At 43.6% G+C, this 17,871-nt stretch overlaps 1 protein-coding gene across 1 annotated transcript in view; it reads right to left on the bottom strand.

Moving 5' to 3' along the window:
- LOC126259677 (anaphase-promoting complex subunit 5) overlaps window positions 1-17,871 on the bottom strand; it is a 150,916-nt gene that overhangs the window by 100,617 nt on the left and 32,428 nt on the right. The window contains exon 2 of the mRNA XM_049956630.1: window positions 9,377-9,471. Within this exon, the coding sequence (XP_049812587.1) occupies window positions 9,377-9,471 (95 nt within the window). The remainder of the gene's footprint in view (window positions 1-9,376; window positions 9,472-17,871) is intronic.

Genomic DNA, 17,871 nt, shown 5'->3' with positions numbered 1-17,871 from the left:
AAACTAACTTTATGTACGTAAATTGTTTTCACACTATTAATATTGTCATCACATTCATTTGTAGGCACCTTTTTCATTTTTTATTCATTTTTAATTACAGGTATGTCATGTTCACTTCCACAAGGATGATGTTATTTGGGAAACACAAACTGTGGATGAAAGGACTGGTCAGTAATTAAGAGTCCCCTTCGAAAACCACGTATGAGTCCAGATGCAGTTCCATTACTACTCCCAAACTGTCCTTACTACCTTTCAAAGGAAGAAAGCAGACGTGAAGGGCCAGAGGAGAAAAAGCAGAGGATTGAAAATGAGCAGTTAGCTGCAGCATTACAATATAGTTTAGGGTCACAGAAGGACTATGCAAAAACATTCAGATTCAGTTCTTTAGAAGAGTTGATGTTACATATGAAGGAAGTGGAATTGCCCAATGAGTGGAGTGTGATTGAAAACAAAACAAAGTTTTTGTGTGTTTTTTTAAGATAACAAGAAAACCAGCACCATTCGTTACACATTCTGTCATAATAGATAGTACACATTCTGTCGTAATAGATAGTAATTTAAATGCTTCACTGTTTAAGAGAAATGTACAAATTAAGACATTAGGAAAAACATCTTTTCCTGTAATTGTAACCAATATCCATGAAATTGTCAGTGTACTGCGGAAGTCTTCAGAGACAGATTGTGGGCACTCAGAAACTTCTATAGATAGTATTGTAGAGATAGTGAAAGACAGTGCTGAAAGACAGTGTACAGGAGAGTGAAAACGAGATGGTAGACTTTATATATGAACAAGTTAGTCTCATAAATGTCAAGAAATTTAACCATAGGTTTAGTTCTACATTTATTTTACTGTGTTGTTTGCTATTTTCAATTTCTTCTCATGTTTATAAATTTTTACATAGCAGTTCATTAATGAAAATGCCACATCCAAGCACTCTGCATAGGATCTGCAGCAAATTTAACGTGAATCCATCTCATGAAAGGCTTGGGGGGAAGTAACTTCCTGTCCTATGCAAGACACAAATTTCAACACTTTAACAGCGATGATGATGTCGATGTTGTTTTGAGTGTAGATGAAATTCATCTAAATTCTTATTTGGAATATAAAGAATGTAGTGTTTTGGGCATGTCATATAACTCGAAACATGCTGCAAATTCAGCGTTTACATTTATGTGGCAGAGTGTCAAGTCTGTGTACAGGGATGATGTTCACATTTTACCGGTGAAAACCATTTCATCTAATGTATTATATGATGTGCTACTGGCTATAATAAATGGCCTTGGATTAATAGGTTATAGGGTTTTTGTGTGGTAACTGACAACAACAAAATCAATAGCAAAACCATGTCCATGTTTTCTGTGGATAAAACTGTTAATATAGTTTTTAAACATCCATCTGATCCTAATCGCCCACTTTTCTTTTTAATTGATGCCATACACATTCTTAAATGTGTTAGAAATGTGTGGTTGAACCAGAAAAATGATGGTAAAGATATGTTTTATCCTCAGTTTCCAGTTAGAAAAGAAGTGGAAGAAAATAAGTTTTCTGTAGCTTCTTTTAAAATGCTGAAACAGATTTATGACATAGATTCCAGTTCTTTAGTAAAATATTGTCACACATTGCCTCTCAAATCGCTTTGCCCTACATCATTAGAAAAACAGAGCATGAGACTACTGTTGCAGATATTCAATCGACATGTGTCAGAGGGCCTTGAGATAGCTAGTGATAAATTTGATTTGAGACATGCACCATCAACAGCGGAATACATTTGAATAATAACAAAATGGTTTGATGTCATCAATGTGAAATCAGTGTTTAAAGGGAAACACAAGCAGAATCCTTATATGGATCCATTGACAACTGATAGTGTTTCTATGCAATTTTTGCTAGATTTTCTAGACTGGCTTGACATGTGGAAAGCAAAGGGTCTGTCAAGTGGGTTTCTCACAAAAGAAACATTTCTTGCTGTTCAGCATACAACATATGCCATTGTAGAAATTGCTCAATATTGTACTGAAGAGCTAGGTATGAGCTATTTACTGACAGCCAAGCTTCAAACAGATGTGCTTGAGCAGCATTTTGGAAAGTATAGACAGCTTGCAGGTTCCCAATACAATGTTCCAGTGCCAAGTCTATGAAGCAGAAAAGAAGCTTTGAATTCAAAGTGTAATGCCTTTAGTTTTATGTTCTCCTTCCTATGGCAATATCACAGTAAGGGCTATAAAAATTTTTATGTTTTCAGAAGTTGAAGAAACAGACACATTAGACATAGACGTCAGTGTAAATGTGGACGATGTTCTTTCAGTGAAAGATATTGCAACGTCTTTAACTTTCACTGCAGGCTACTGTGCTCATGCAGTGATTAAGAAGCTGAAGTGTGAGAGTTGCCTTAATGAAACCGTGATTGAAAAGGAGTTGCCAGTAAATGAACATTTTAGTCTGATAAAAAGACTTGACCATGGGGGACTAAAATACCCATCAGACACTATTTTAAATGTGATTGTCTATGACTTTTTATTATTTGATGGGCTATGCTGCAATGGACGTTCACCCCAGGCAATAATGAAAAGTGTTGTTTGGGTTGGTGTCAACATTTTTTAAATAACTACTGTAAAAAGGTTAATGGAAAAAAAATTCAAAAAACAATCAGCGAAAACTGCAAACTCTTACGACATAATTTTGAAATCTTTATCTTACATTCTTTTTAAATCATTAATACAAAACCTGTCATCAGTAATATTGCCACATCAACAAATGCCTCTTAAGCTGAACTACTTAGGTTAATCTGAAATTAGTCAAGCAATAAAACTGACCAAATTGCAACTGAGATTTTATAAATATTTTAATATATAGTTGGTAACAGCTATCAACAGTGATACCCTAACTTGAAATTTTTATCGAAGATATTAATCTTTAATATAAAGAATCTTACACTAATTCTTTCTCAGTTGAAGTTTGGCTGGTGAATGATACATACAGGGGGGAGGAGAGGGGGTATGGCAGGCAGAGAGGACCAATAGTAATCTTTTTATAGTATGTGAAACCTAAAAATCATTTCACTTGGTTTTCCAAGTATGACTTAAACCACTTCTTTGCTACACGTCTTATTCATAGTATTTCTAATTTGTGTAATAAAGTTATGTGGCCCAACATGCCACATGCCTTTGAAGAAGCCAAGACAATGCCATTTTGATCACCTTCTTTTATTATTTTGAAAACAATTTACACAAACTGTGCTATAGCAGACTCCACTTCTTTTGCAAACAAGGTTAATTTGTTTTGGTGATTAATTATAGTTCCCATTCTTCTAAAAACATTTTCTTCTGTAGATCATGTTTGTGAATATTTTACTACCATTACAAATGGAGAAGCTGGTAGGGGAGGGCTTTGCAGTACTCTCATGGACTTCTTTGTGTATGATGATTGACAGGTCTCCTCATCTAATAGTAATGTAATTGTGGAACAGCTCTCACTTCTATTACAAGCACTACTGAGTGCTACTAATCCTCAGGCCGACTAATGACTGAGCTCTTTAAATAGATGCTTGCTCTGAGCCATAAAGTGCCTTCTTGCTGGCTCATCTTGGCTGAGAAGGAAAACATTGGAGGTGGACTGTCAGATATGCCTTCCTGTTGGCTTTTTGAATATCTTTGTTTATAAAAGAATATTCAAAAAGCTTAAGCCTATCACAATCGCTTTTTGCTCATCTAATCTAATTAATATGTCCAGATCCAACTTATGCATTACTGATCATATTCCAACACCACTTGACACATTTTTGCCACAAACACACACTTACAGATGGTAATTACTTGCAATTTACAGAGTGTCCTAATATAATGTCTATATGCATTCCCATTTTTCTACTACAGTGCTTTCAAATGCATTCCTCCTGCACATAACTTTATGGTGCAGTGTTTTATTTGCATTCTTTTAGTGTCCCAGTTACTTACAGACCTTCCATTACTACCCTGGAGATTATCAAATAACAATTTACTAATTAATGTTGTGCAAAATTTATCATTATTACTCCTGAAATTATGAAACTTCTGTCTCAAGAATGTGCTTTTTGCTAATGTTTTGAATTTGTGTCCATAAGTCTTAATTACTTCGTACCTACATAGTATTCATGCTGTACATCTATTATTTTTTATTGTGAACCAATATAATCTAAAATTTTTCTCATTCCATGTGTTAGTGATTATTGACAACAAGAGTACATGGAAGATGAATACAAGAAATAAATAAATTCATTCATACACAGAATTTTTCTACTTTCATTTGCATTCATTCATATCAGCATGGTCAGTAGATGCAACTTGTGTTCCTTTTCTAAACAATTAAACTGTTTCTAACAGTTTACCAGTACATATATTTTGGAATGATCTGTTAATGTACTGCAACTAAACAGAGCTGAACCATCAGAGTAAATAGAGCTGAAGTATCTAAGCCACTGGTCAGTGTAGCTCAAAAGTGATGCCAAATGTAGGTAAGTGTTCATTTTTCACAATTATTTCATCACAGGTCACATCACTTCATAAAACTTCTCAACAGATGAGCTGAAAGCTTACTTTGTAGTTGAAATTTATTTACATGTAATTCATGCAAACAGTTTCTTTCAAAAGTATATATTTGTAAGTACAGAAACATTCTTTCTTCAAAGGTATTCAGTTTAGAGCAGGGAAATTCTAACCTGGTAATTTGTATTTTGAGACCTCATATAATTTGAATACATACATTGAAATTTAGGTAACTTAAGGAGAAAAGAGAATTCATTGAAATTTGTATTGGCTTACCAAAACTCTCTGGCAATACCATTACATACTCATCTTGAGCCAGTGAGATTTCCTTAATGGAAAGAAAGTTTCTTAGGGAAAGGTGCACAAACTGAGAAGAGAGATCATCTCAGTCATTAGAACTGCATTTCATTTAAAAACTATTAACAGGGGAAATTTCTTTAAATTTTAAAAAAGCATGAACACAAGGTTGCTGAATGGCGGACTAAAACATATGTAGAACATTTCTTTCATGGCAGTGTTGGTTTTTGAAACAACTCATACAACTGCTTATTACCAATGCCCCTCTATAGGGGGTGCTGTTATAATTCGGCCACTATTTGCCCAATTTTCACGTTTCTTTTTTTAATTCACAGGTATATCATATGACCAGGTTTTGAAATAGATTTTGCTACATAAGGAATAAGCAACGGCATTAACAGTGAACAATGTCCGTAAAATGTTAGCTGCCAGTGTGCTACTTTGCAGAATGCCATCTACATTATTAGGCCTGCATCAGAATGATGCAATATTTAACTTAAAGAAAAAAAATTGAAAACCTAATAGAAAGTCGACGAGAGCATACGAGATTCTTTCGCGGGTGGCTTTCAATCAAAATTTTTGTCATTAAAAGTCGTCTTCCACAGCAACTACAAAATGGAAGAATGGTGAATGGTGGTCAGCCATAAAAGATAAATATATACTGTTGCAGACATTTAGTTAGGCCTTTTCGAGATTTACAATTTATACTACAGCACTTAACAGGTTAGGAATGGTATTGGAAAAGAGCACACTGGCGGCAAACACTTTCACTTTGTATAGCTGACGATCTTTGAACGGCTAACCAGGCTGTCATCAAACAAGTCGTGACAATCCCCATTAAAGCAACTTTAAAATAAAATAAAATCAAACAATGGAAAATTCAATATGGAATGTAACAATACCAGAATAAAATGAAATAAAACAAACTACAATGAAATGGGTCCACTCATTTGGGAGTTTTGATGCCTCAGATAGTGAAAGATATTACGGCCACTTTTTATGTCGGGGCCAAAACGTATGCAGAAATAAGTTACAGACAAAGGAACTGGGTCATTTAAGAAAGGAAATCTTTTAATTCATGAGAGAGGTATATCAGATTTCTTTACAAATTTTTGTCGCCCGGATCCCTTTGTGGTTGCACAGGTCTCTTTTTGCAGATAAGATAAATGGAATCAAGAACTGAGAGGAAATTCACTATATTGTGCCCAGGAGTGGTCATTAATTTGTCATGTATGTTAACCAGTAATTGGCTTTTCAAAAATTTTAGGAAATTTACATGTATCTCGGGTTTGTCCAGTAATGGGTTTTATTTAGATACCTCACAAAATATCTTCTGAGCCCCCCCTCCCCCAACCCCCTCCTGTCTCCTGCTAACTGGCACCAAGTTAGACATTTCGTGCCTCACTCTTTTACTGCAATGGACCAGAACTTGTCTAGTCACGCCCTTTCAAACTGTTCGTAAATGTGGCATTTTTCTGCCATATCAGTGCCCCACAGCAAGATGTCACTCTGTGTATAAACTACCACAAAGTGTATCTTCAAGAGATAGGAAGAACCAGAAGAATGACAAGGACAACCAACACTACCAGGGACAAAACAGGAAAAGAAAACCACAGAGAAAAGCAAGAAACAGGTAGAAGGGGTAAAAACAAGAGAGCAGATGACTGTGGCTGGCTGACCACAAGAATAAAAAGGAAAAGCCAGCCACTCTGCGACACATTAAAACATCCACCCTAAAAGCATTAGAGTGGAGAACACAAAGGGACAAAGGACATGCGCTAAAACTTATATAGAATGATAAAACCCACCATCACGTATAAAAAGTAAAACTAAATTAGCTAATGAGGTGTTGTCAGCTAAAATTAATGGAAACGAGTCTGGTAACAGAAGAGTCCATCGCAGGGCAGCTCACCAAGATGTGGGCCACTGTCAGCCAGGCGACGCACCGACGCTGAGGTGGGTCATCATGGCGCAGGAAGTAGCCGTGTGTCATCCGAGCGTGGCCGCTGTGGAATGGCAGAGAACCACAGAGTCCCTGCGAGAGGCCCGCATGGAGGTCTGCCACACATTTGTAGTCTCCTTAATGGCACGCAGTTTGTTTTGCGTGCTGAGGTTATTCCACGTTGTCTCCCAAAGCTGCAAAACCTTGCAGCATAGTACTGAACGCAGGTCAGTTGCAGAGAAGCCGATCCCCACAAGAGGTTTCTGCGTAGCCTGTTTGGCCAGCCTGTCGGCAAGTTCGTTGCCTGGGATGCTGACGTGACCTGCCGTCCAGACACCTCTGAACGACTGGACCGTTCCAGGGCATAGATGGACTCCTGTATGGTCGCTACCAAAGGATGAATGGATGTGCTCAAAAGCACGAGATATAACCACCAGCTCGGCAGTAAAAACGTTGCAGCCACCGGGAAGGTAATGCTGTTCAATATGTCCTCCACGGACATATGTGAAACCGACATGAGCATCAGCCATCAAGCCATTGGTGTAAACCAGTTCGTGGCCTTTTTATTCTTACATGTCAAGAATTGAGATGAAGTGGCAGTGGAGAGCCGCAGGGTTAACTGAGTCCTTAGAGCCATGTGAAAGGTCCAGGCGAAGACGTGGCCTGGGTGTACACCATGAAGGTGTATGTGAATGGACCGCAAGTCTAGGTGGTAAAGAAACATCCCACAACTTGTTACAAGCAAGTAATGCCTGTGACTGGGCAGAGGATGCTGATTTTATCAAGACTGGCCCAGAGCGCATTTTGGACAAGTCCTCCATCTCCCCAAACTTGTCCTCCAAATTCTCCACAAAAAGCTGAGGCTTCATGGACATGAAAGATTCCCCGTTAACTCTCATACATAAGAGGTACTGCGGCGAATAAGCTTCACTGCCGTCCTTAGCCTGGCATTCCTCCCATGGTGTGGCCAGGGAGGGGAATGATTTGGGGTTATTTCTTAGCACTGAAGTTAGACTTTTCTCGCCCCTGTGTTGTCTGGGGGCTACAAGCAACAGGGTACCTGGGGGCAACACCACAATGGACTGGCTACCATGCTGGATATGAGATGCTAAGAAGTCCACGGTCATCGTCAGTGCAGAAAGTGCAACCAGGAAGGTGTCCTCGCCAAGACATGGAGGATGAGGGGGGCTGCAGTGCGATGACGAGAAAGTGGGCTCTTTAGCACGATGGACACAATGGACCATGTAAGGCACCCTTACCCAGTTGGCTGGCTCTTCGGGAAAATTTAAAAAGATGGAGGTCAGATCCGACAGGGGACCATCACATACAGGCCAAAACGTGAGAGACTCCTTTTAGTCACCTCTTACAACAGGCGGGAATATCTCGGGCCTATTCTAATCCCCAGACCCACAGGGAGAGTGGGAGGGGAGATGTAGGAGTTGCTCCACCCTCTATCTTAGCCGATGAGATGAACAGTGACATATATTATACAGACGAAAGCTCCAGCTCTTACAGAAGAATTCTGATTTTTCACTGTGACCTTCATAAATGTGGTCCGCTCTTGTGAACTCCCAATTTACATGTAATGCGCACCTAATTCCTCCTGTCACACTGACATGGACCCCTTGCTGGTTGGGCCGAACCGCACAATAACCCTGGGTTCGGTGTGGGGCAACGGAGGGGTGAAGTGGACTGTAGTAGGCGTCGTGGGGTTGTGGACCACTGCGGTTGCGCGGACGGAGCCTCTCCGTCATTTCTAGGCCCCCAGTTAACATACAATACATCACACAAGTGTTCATTTATTTATAAATTAAGCAGCAGGGTGTTAATTCTATTTGGTTCTGGTTTGTGCCTTTTTCCTTCCCCACTGCCACCTTTTTGTATTTGGCATGGATTCTATTATATGAAGGGTGGAAGAAAAAAACATTTGTGTGCACCAACCAATCTTTCAGTATCTTCTGACATTTCTCAGGCTTGTCCACACTTGTCTGCCTTATTCACAGCAGAAAAATTATAGCCTGCCAGCTGCCCATCATGAGCAAGAGTGGTATAATGTGGGCAGTCTCCTCCTGGTTGACCGGGATGTTGCCACAGCATGCAAGGCAGAACTCACAGAGGGTTGCATTCACTGCCCATGTGGGCTGCCTGTTTGACCAATCCTTAAACCATTGCATACTGTTGTTCTATGGAAAGAGGACAGTTGTGGGTCAAAGAACAATGCCTGTTCTGAATTTAGTGATCAACACTTCCTTCTATTTCTGTGGCTGAGGGATGTGTGTGTGTGTGTGTGTGTGTGTGTGTGTGTGTGTGCGCGCGCGCGTGCGCGTATTTTGTTTTTTGTTGCAGCTTTTTCTTCATTCCTTGAAAACACTCTTCTTCCCTCTGGCTCACAATTTTTCTTCACATCAGGGTGATTACAAAAATGTATGGGAATAGGACTCACTGAGAGACACCATCACTGTCCCAGTATATGGCAAGAGAGCATATCCCTTCCGAAATACTGCAGTCTCTCAGCAAATTGAAGCAGTAGGAAACGCAAGACGGTTTTTTCGCATTTCTGACTACGTCAGTGGCAAGCTTCATAGACATTTCACTTCTCATATAAAAGTTACGTACCTGGATCAGTTTCAGTATTAACATGCAGAAGTCTCTGCGGTGGGATGGTTTCACTGAGTAAAAGTTGCCTTCATCCATCAGTCTCTCTGGTCGGGCTGTGAATATGAGATGCTGTGTATCAGTCTTCAAGCAATGAACGTGGTAAACCTTAATTATGAGTCAATCACCACAGTAATTGGTACACATGTAGATATTGATATTGCTCACTGAGGAAAGTGTACTAACAACATTACATCAGTATTTACATCCTTTGCAGGTTAACAAGTATAGCTATTACAAGCCATATGTTTTTAAGTTGGGTAGTACCTCTACACACACACACACACACACACACACACACACACACACACACACACACACACACACACACACACTCACTTTCTCTCTATCTCTCTGCACAAGCACGTCATTAATATCTATTTTCCCAGGAGGGGATACTGAGAGAGGTAAAGCAGTGCAGCAAGCCTCACGACAATGAATATGGTCACTGTCCTGCAATTAACAACAAATGGAGGCATCCGTCAGTTTGTTGTTTTTTGTTGCTTTAGGATGCAAAACAGCCGAGGGATAGGCACCCATGTCTACACTTTAAAAATTCAGCACCTGTGTTTTCACTTAAAAAATTCAATTACCGGATGAATTTGAAGTCTATAATACTCAAGAGCCTAATCAACAGAACAGAGGGACAGTTAAAAACTATCACATTCCCTCTGGGAAGATTGCTCAAACGGTTGAAAGTCAAATTTCCTTCGCCATATTACGATGATGAATAAAAATTAAAATTTGATCTACAGCTTATATTGTATCTGCTGTAGTATCTGATAATTCAGATGGCATACATACATTAAAATGCAAACGGTTATAAAATCAGCACTGGTCAGAAAATGGCACACTTATTGGTTGGTTGCAGTAAACACAGAGTGGTGTGGAGTCTCCACTTAACAAATGACGATGATTGAAATGACAGTGCCAAATACGCAGACAAGCTAAATGTATCTCGTCAGGCCAAGAGGGAATCACCCAAGCCGTTGGGAGGTGTTTAATTTCCAGGAGTTTGTTCCCATATAGAGAAGACCAGTGTTCACGCCTGAATGACAATGGTTCTACATGCGGCAACACAGAGATCATGTGGAGGGACAGAACAGCTGAAAGGTCTAGGTGGTCTGACTGAAGCCTTGGCAACAGCTTCGGCAGCTTCATTCCCTGACACTCCAACATGATCTACATCTACATCTACATCTACATCTATACTCCGCGAGCCACCTTACGGTGTGTGGCGGAGGGTACTTATTGTACCACTATCTGATCCCCCCTTCCCTGTTCCATTCACGAATTGTGCGTGGGAAGAACGACTGCTTGTAAGTCTCTGTATTTGCTCTAATTTCTCGGATCTTTTCGTTGTGATCATTACGCGAGATATATGTGGGTGGTAGTAATATGTTGCCCATCTCTTCCCGGAATATGCTCTCTCGTAATTTCGATAATAAACCTCTCCGTATTGCGTAACGCCTTTCTTGAAGTGTCCGCCACTGGAGCTTGTTCAGCATCTCCGTAACGCGCTCGCGCTGACTAAATGTCCCCATGACGAATCGCGCTGCTTTTCGCTGGATCATGTCTATCTCTTCTATTAATCCAACCTGGTAAGGGTCCCATACTGATGAGCAATACTCAAGAATCGGACGAACAAGCGTTTTGTAAGCTACTTCTTTCGTCGATGAGTCACATTTTCTTAGAATTCTTCCTATGAATCTCAACCTGGCGCCTGCTTTTCCCACTATTTGTTTTATGTGATCATTCCACTTCAGATCGCTCCGGATAGTAACTCCTAAGTATTTTACGGTCGTTACCACTTCCAATGATTTACCACCTATGGCATAATCGTACTGGAATGGATTTCTGCCCCTATGTGTGCGCATTATATTACATTTATCTACGTTTAGGGAAAGCTGCCAGCTGTCGCACCATTCATTAATCCTCTGCAGGTCTTCCTGGAGTACGTACGAGTCTTCTGATGTTGCTACTTTCTTGTAGACAACCGTGTCATCTGCAAATAGCCTCACGGAGCTACCGATGTTGTCAACTAAGTCATTTATCCATCCATCCATCCGAATATCATGTTGGCTCCATCATTGACGAGTGAGTGGAGACATTCTTGGATTCACTGTACTAAGGATTAGTACGTGTATAGAGTACAGAGGCCCTGGAGGGCATTAAGAGAATAATTGGAACATAATACAAAATTGAAGAGCCTGTGTCATCGGATGCACTGGGTAGCCAGATAGAGGGCGGAAAGCTCTTCCATAAAAATCAAGAATTGGTTGGTTGGTTGATTGGGGTTGAAGAGACCAAACAGCAAGGTCATCAGTCCCTTGTTTCAAATGTGGTCCATTCAGACGGATAGAAACCTCGGAAAAGTCAAAAAGATAAAAGGTAAAAAGCTAAAAAACATAAAAGTGCAGTCGTGTTGTCAATGGTGAAAACAAAATGAGGGAAGTCAGCAAGTGAGCAATCCTAAGGTTATGCTAGAGGCAGGAAATATCTCACCTCTGATGCAGTGCAAGCAAGACCACCTGCTATTCAAAAGCGTTTAACCACTAGAATGTAAAAGTGCGTGTTGTAAATGGAGACTAACCAAATCTAAAAAGTGATAAAAACAGAGTAAAAGGGAAAGGAAAGAGGATCTTGGCCAGGGAGGGGAGTCAGGAATCTTCAAACACAGCTTACAGTGGGAGACACCCCAACTCTCACCACCCTGCCCCTACTCCAGAGTGAGAATAAAAACCACTTTCACGGAGGAGTTCAACCATCTGGGAATCGTCTGCCAATATTAAAGTGTGGGGAAGACTGTACTTAGTACGCACAGCCAAAAGAAGGGGGCACTCCACCGAAATGTGGGCTACTGACTGGAAGGCTCCACAACCACAAAGTGGGGGTGGCTCATTACACAAAAGAAAGCCATGGGCCAGCCTGGTATGACCGATGCAGAGACGACAAAGGGTGGTCAAGTCCTTTCAGGGGAGGCGGAACGAAGAACACCACAGGACAGGTGTCACCTTAATCACATGGAATTTATTAGACAGGGAGGTAGCCTCCCAAGAGTTGGCTCTTGATTGTGCGAAGTGCGATTTGATGTGAAGGTAAATCCACCGCAGGAGGGGTTACAGAGAAGGGGAGGGGGGGGGGGGGGTAAGTGACTGCTCCCCCAGCCAAACGATCAGCAAGCTCATTACCGGGGATACCCACATGGCCAGGGACCCAAAGGAAGTCAACAGAACAAGCAGCATGGTGACAATCAGCGAGACTGTTATGGATGGCTGAGACCAAGGGATGGCGGGAAAAACATTGGTCAATAGCCTGAAGGCCACTCATTGAGTCCATACATAACAAAACGCGGTTGAGTTGGGACTGCATAATAAAGGCAAAGGCCTGGGAAACTGCCATCAATTCCGCAGTAAACACCCCACATGTACTTGGCAGGAGATGATTTTCCCATGCCAACAGAGGACGTCAAGGCATATCCCACATGATCAGCAGAATTAGAGCCATCGGTGTAAGGAACAACAGCATCCCGAAGCTCCCATAAAAATTGGCAGAAAAAAACAACAGAACGGCATTGGGGGCAATGGAATCTTTTGGACCTTGCCGGAGATCCATCCGAATCCGGGAAACTAACAGGGGGAGGGGGGGCGGGAGAGGGGGAGGGCGTGGGAGACAGGACAAAGAACGAAGCTGAAAATCACGGCGAAGAGACGCGCAAGGCAGAGCCCAACCGGGTGGGCGACGTCGTTGGTCTGGGAACAGGATAGAATAGGAAGAATGAATGGGAGAGGAATGGACAGCAATTGCATAAGAAACCAGAAGCTGGGACCGCTGAACAGAAAGCGGGGGTGGGGGTGGGGGGGGATATCCCAGCTTCAACCAGGAGACTATGAACAGGACTAGTAGGGAAGGCACCAGCGGCCAAACAGATACCACAATGGTGGACCGGATCCAGGAGGCGCAGTGTGGAAGGAGCAGCCTGATAAAGACGGAGAAGGGTGGAGCGGTCCGCACACCAAGAGGAGTGGTCAAAAAAGCAAAGGACATTGAGTTTACGGAAACATCCTGCCTTCAGAAGTCTGATATGAGGCAGCCAAGTAAGTTTGTTGTCGAAAAGATTACACAGGAAACGAAACTGTGGGACCACAGGTAATCATTGTGCATCGAAGTAGAGCTCCAGACCGGGATGGACTGTAGTATGGCGACAGAAGTGGACCACCCGCAATTTTAAAGGAGAGAACTGAAACCTGTGTGAGGTGGTCCATACAGAGGCACGCCGTATAGCTTCCTGGAGCTGCCGCTATGTAGAGGCCATCGAAGAGGAATTAACCCAAATGCAGAAATCATCCACATACAGAGCAGGGATGACCAAGGGACTGAAGGACGCCACAAGCCCATCTATAGCAATGAGGAAGGTTTGCAGGAGAGCTTCTGTAAAGTTTGGTAGATAGGAGACGAAGTACTGGCAGAAGTAAAGCTGTGAGGATGGGGCGTGAGTCGTGCTCGGGTAGCTCAGTTGGTACAGCACTTGCCCACAAAAGGCAAAGGTCCCGAGTTTGAGTCTCAGTCCGGCACACAGTTTTAATCTGCCAGGAAGTTTCTCCTTCTGTTGTGTGATAAGTTGGCGAACGCAAAAGTCATCATGTGCTCTCCAGTGGATAGATGGGAGAAGTCCTGGGCTGCAGATTGATAAAATCAATGGCCGGGTAACTAGAATGAGCCACAATAAAATGCGTGGCAGCACAAGTATTTAAGAGGCAGAGGTCGAACTGAGACAGTAAAAGTTTCGACATCTCTGCCTCGGCTAGTAAGCATGGTGCCATCCCAGATGGGGTTATGGGCGTTAAAATCTCCCAAAACTAGGAAAGGTTTACGGAGTTCATCAACCAGCACAGCTAATACATTCAGGGGTACTGCACCATCTGGAGGAAGATACACATTGCAGACAGTTATTTCCTGTGTCTTCCCTATTCTGACAGCCACAGCTTCAAGAGGGGTTTGAAGGGGCACAGTTTCACTGCAGACTCCGTTTAGGACATAAACACAATCTTCATCTGACACTCTATTATAGTCGCTACAGGTCCTGTAATATCTCTTAAGCCATGGAGGGCAGGGGTCCGCATTGCCGGGAACCATGTTTCCTGGAGGGCAATGCAGAGAGCAGGTATAAAGCTTAACAGTTGCTGTAGCTCAGCCAGCTGGTGGAAAAAACTGCCGCAATTCCACTGGAGGATGACATCGTGAGACTGGGAAGGCATGGAACATTCAATGAGGCAGTTTACACCTCAGGGTCACCTGCTGCCACCAACTTATTGTCTGAGCAGTCTATATCCAATGTGTCTGAGGGTCTGGCAAGATCTAGGTCCTCAGTGGATGCCAGAATCTCCACCTTATCCCCAGACGCACAACTTGTAGGTAGTTGCGGTGTGGGTAGCGCCGCAATTTCCTTGTTCTTAGAGATCTTCTTTTTGGATTTTTCTCGCTGCTCCTTGGGTTTCTCTGGCTGAGAGGGCTTCACTGATTCACTCTCCAGGACTGAGGATAATTGTGAAGCCCTACAACCAGCTACTTTTGGTCTCTTCAGCCACTGGCAGGTGTCAACTTTCCCACTAGCAGGGATGGGAGTAACCCAAGGGACCCCTTCCTGGCAAGAGGAGCCGAAGAAGACTCATCTTCTTCAGCCGAGAAGTGGGGACCAGGGTTCTCGATGGTTGGTGGGGGGGGGGGGGGGGGGCAGTTCTTCTGAGGTAGGTGGTGCGGGAGCAACCAGTGGTAGTGCCCCCCACCATCAAGGGAGCAGGTGTAGCCCTCTGGCTCTGAGAGCCAACTGGAATTCTCGGAACTGATGGGGCTACAACTGCTCTCCTAGCAGCTGCATATGGGGAGGTCATAGCCACAGGATGTAGTCGCTCATTTTCTCTTAGCCTCAGTGTAGGTCCAGGGTCTTTTATTATGATTTTCCTCTCTTTCTGTAAAATCCTGCAGTCTGGCGAGCAAGGTGAATGATGCTCTCTGCAGATGTCACAGATGGGAGGCGGGGCACATGGATTACTGGAATGTGATAGACATCCACAATCTTGACATGTGATGCTGAAAGTACAGCAGGAAGACACGTGGCCGAACTTAAAGCACCACATTGGGGGAGGGATGTATGGCTCAAAATCACAGTGGTAGGCTGTCACCTTGACCTTCTCGGGTAAGGTGTCACCCTCAAAGACCAAGATGAAGGCACCGGTGGCAAACTGATTATCCTCGGACCCCGGTGGATGTGCCACATGAAATGAAACCTCGGTGTTCTAAATTGGCATGCAGCTCGTCGTCAAACTGCAAAAGAAGGTCCGTGTGAAATATAATACCCTGGACCATACTTAAGCTCTTATGTGGCGTGATGGTAACAGGAACATCCCCCAACTTGTTACAAGTGAGTAAAGCCCTTGACTGGGCAGAGGATGCTGTTTTCATCAAGACTGACCCAGATCTCATTTTGGACAAGCCATCTACTTGTCCTCTAAATGCTCTACAAAAAACTGTGGCTTCATCAAAACAAAGGAGACCCCATCAGTTGTCATACATATGATCTACCAGGTTGAATAAGGTTCACTGCCATCCTTAGCCTGGCGTTCCTCCTACGGTGTGGCCAAGGAGGGGAATGATGTAGGATCATACTTTCTTGGATTGTACTGAGACTTTGAACGATTAGAGACTGCTGGTGTTTGATCACCAGCAAGTGATGACGTGGTATGCTTCAACGCACGTCATCTGCCTTGATGCAATCCACTCCGACCAGGGGCCTTCCCCAAAGGTGCCACCCAGCCTCAGCAAGGGCCACCTGGCAGGATGGCCATTGCCAGGAGTCCCGATGTCTCAGGGATATGGGCATTACTCCATGGCATATGTGGGGATTTAACAGCGCAGGCTTCAGCAGAGCGATCCCTGTGTTGTCAGGGGGCTACAACCAACAGGGTAGATGGCGGCCCCACCACAACGGACTGGCTACCATGCTGGATATGAGGTGCAAAGAAGTCCATGGTCATCGTCGGCACAAAAAGCAACACTGCATAGTGCATGGTGGAAAACACACCCAGGAAGGTGTCCTCGCCCAAGAGATGGAGAATGAGCTGGACTGCAGTGTGACGACGAGAAAGTGGGACAAAGATCTCAAGGCACAATGGACACAATGCATCATGTAAGGCGCCCTTACCCAATTGGCTCGCTCTTCGGGAAAACTTTTTAAAAATGGAGGTCAAACCCTACAGGAGACCATCACATAAAGGCTGAAACATCTGAGACTCCCTTTAGTTGCCTCTTACGACAAGCAGGAATACCTCGGGCCTATTCTAATCCCTGGACCCGTAAGGGGGTAGGAAGGTGGTTTTTTTTTTGGTGGGGTTTAAGGGCACTCAACTACTGAGGTCATTAGCGCCCAGTCACTGTTGTTAGAGCACATGGAATCTAGTAAAACTCAAGGGGAGGGGGGGACACCAGAAAGACCTGACAAAGATGCAGATAAAATAAGTAAAAAGGTTAGATGTCGTTGGACAAGCCAGTCAAAGTTATAAAACGCAGAACACGAGCAGCTGCTCGAGCGTCATCAGCTAAAATATCCGGTAACGTAGATGGCAGGGACAGGACAACAAGAGATTGACTAAAGCGGGGACACGACAATAAAACATGGCGCACTGTTAATGCCTGACCACAAGGGCACTGCGGGGCTGGGTCACCGGAGAGCAGGTAGCGGTGGCTAAACCGGAAATGCCCAATCCGCAACCTGGTCTGAAGGACCTCCTCTCGTCGAGATGGTCGGGAGGAGGTTGTCCAAGCAGTTGGGAGCGGTTTTACTGCCCAGAGCTTGTTTCCTTGGAGGGATGACCAAGCATCCCACCACAACGACACAAGCCTCTTCCAAACACCCCACGAACGTCAGATGACGGGACACAATGGGAGGCTGGCCGAGGCAGGAGGACTGCAGCCTTGGCTGCAGCATCCGCAGCCTCATTCCCAGGCACTCCTACATGTCCGGGAACCCACAGAAAGCTGACAGGAGAACCATTATCAGAGAAAGAATGGAGGGACTGCTGTATCCGTTGAATCAAGGGATGGACCGGATAGGGAGCTCCAAGGCTCTGAAGAGCACTGAGTGAGTCAGAGCAGAGTACATACGATGAATGGCGGTGGCGGCGGGCATACTGAACGGCCTGATGGAGAGCAAAAAGCTCGGCTGTAAAGCTCGAACATTGGTCGAGGAGCCGGTATTTAAAGGTGGCGGCCCCGACGACAAAGGCACAGCCGACACCATCGTCAGTTTTGGAGCCATCAGTGTAAATAAAGATGTGACTGGCAAGTCGAGCACAAAGTTCGACAAACCGTGAGCAATACACTGCAGCCGGAGTACCCTCCTTCGGGAGTGAGCTGAGGTCGAGATAAATATGTACCGGAGCCTGGAGCCAAGGTGGTGT

Source organism: Schistocerca nitens, chromosome 5 (assembly GCF_023898315.1).
Source record: "Schistocerca nitens isolate TAMUIC-IGC-003100 chromosome 5, iqSchNite1.1, whole genome shotgun sequence".
Lineage (NCBI taxonomy): Eukaryota > Metazoa > Arthropoda > Insecta > Orthoptera > Acrididae > Schistocerca > Schistocerca nitens.
Note: the sequence above shows the minus strand (reverse complement) of the source record. Positions and strands in the feature narration are given on the sequence as shown.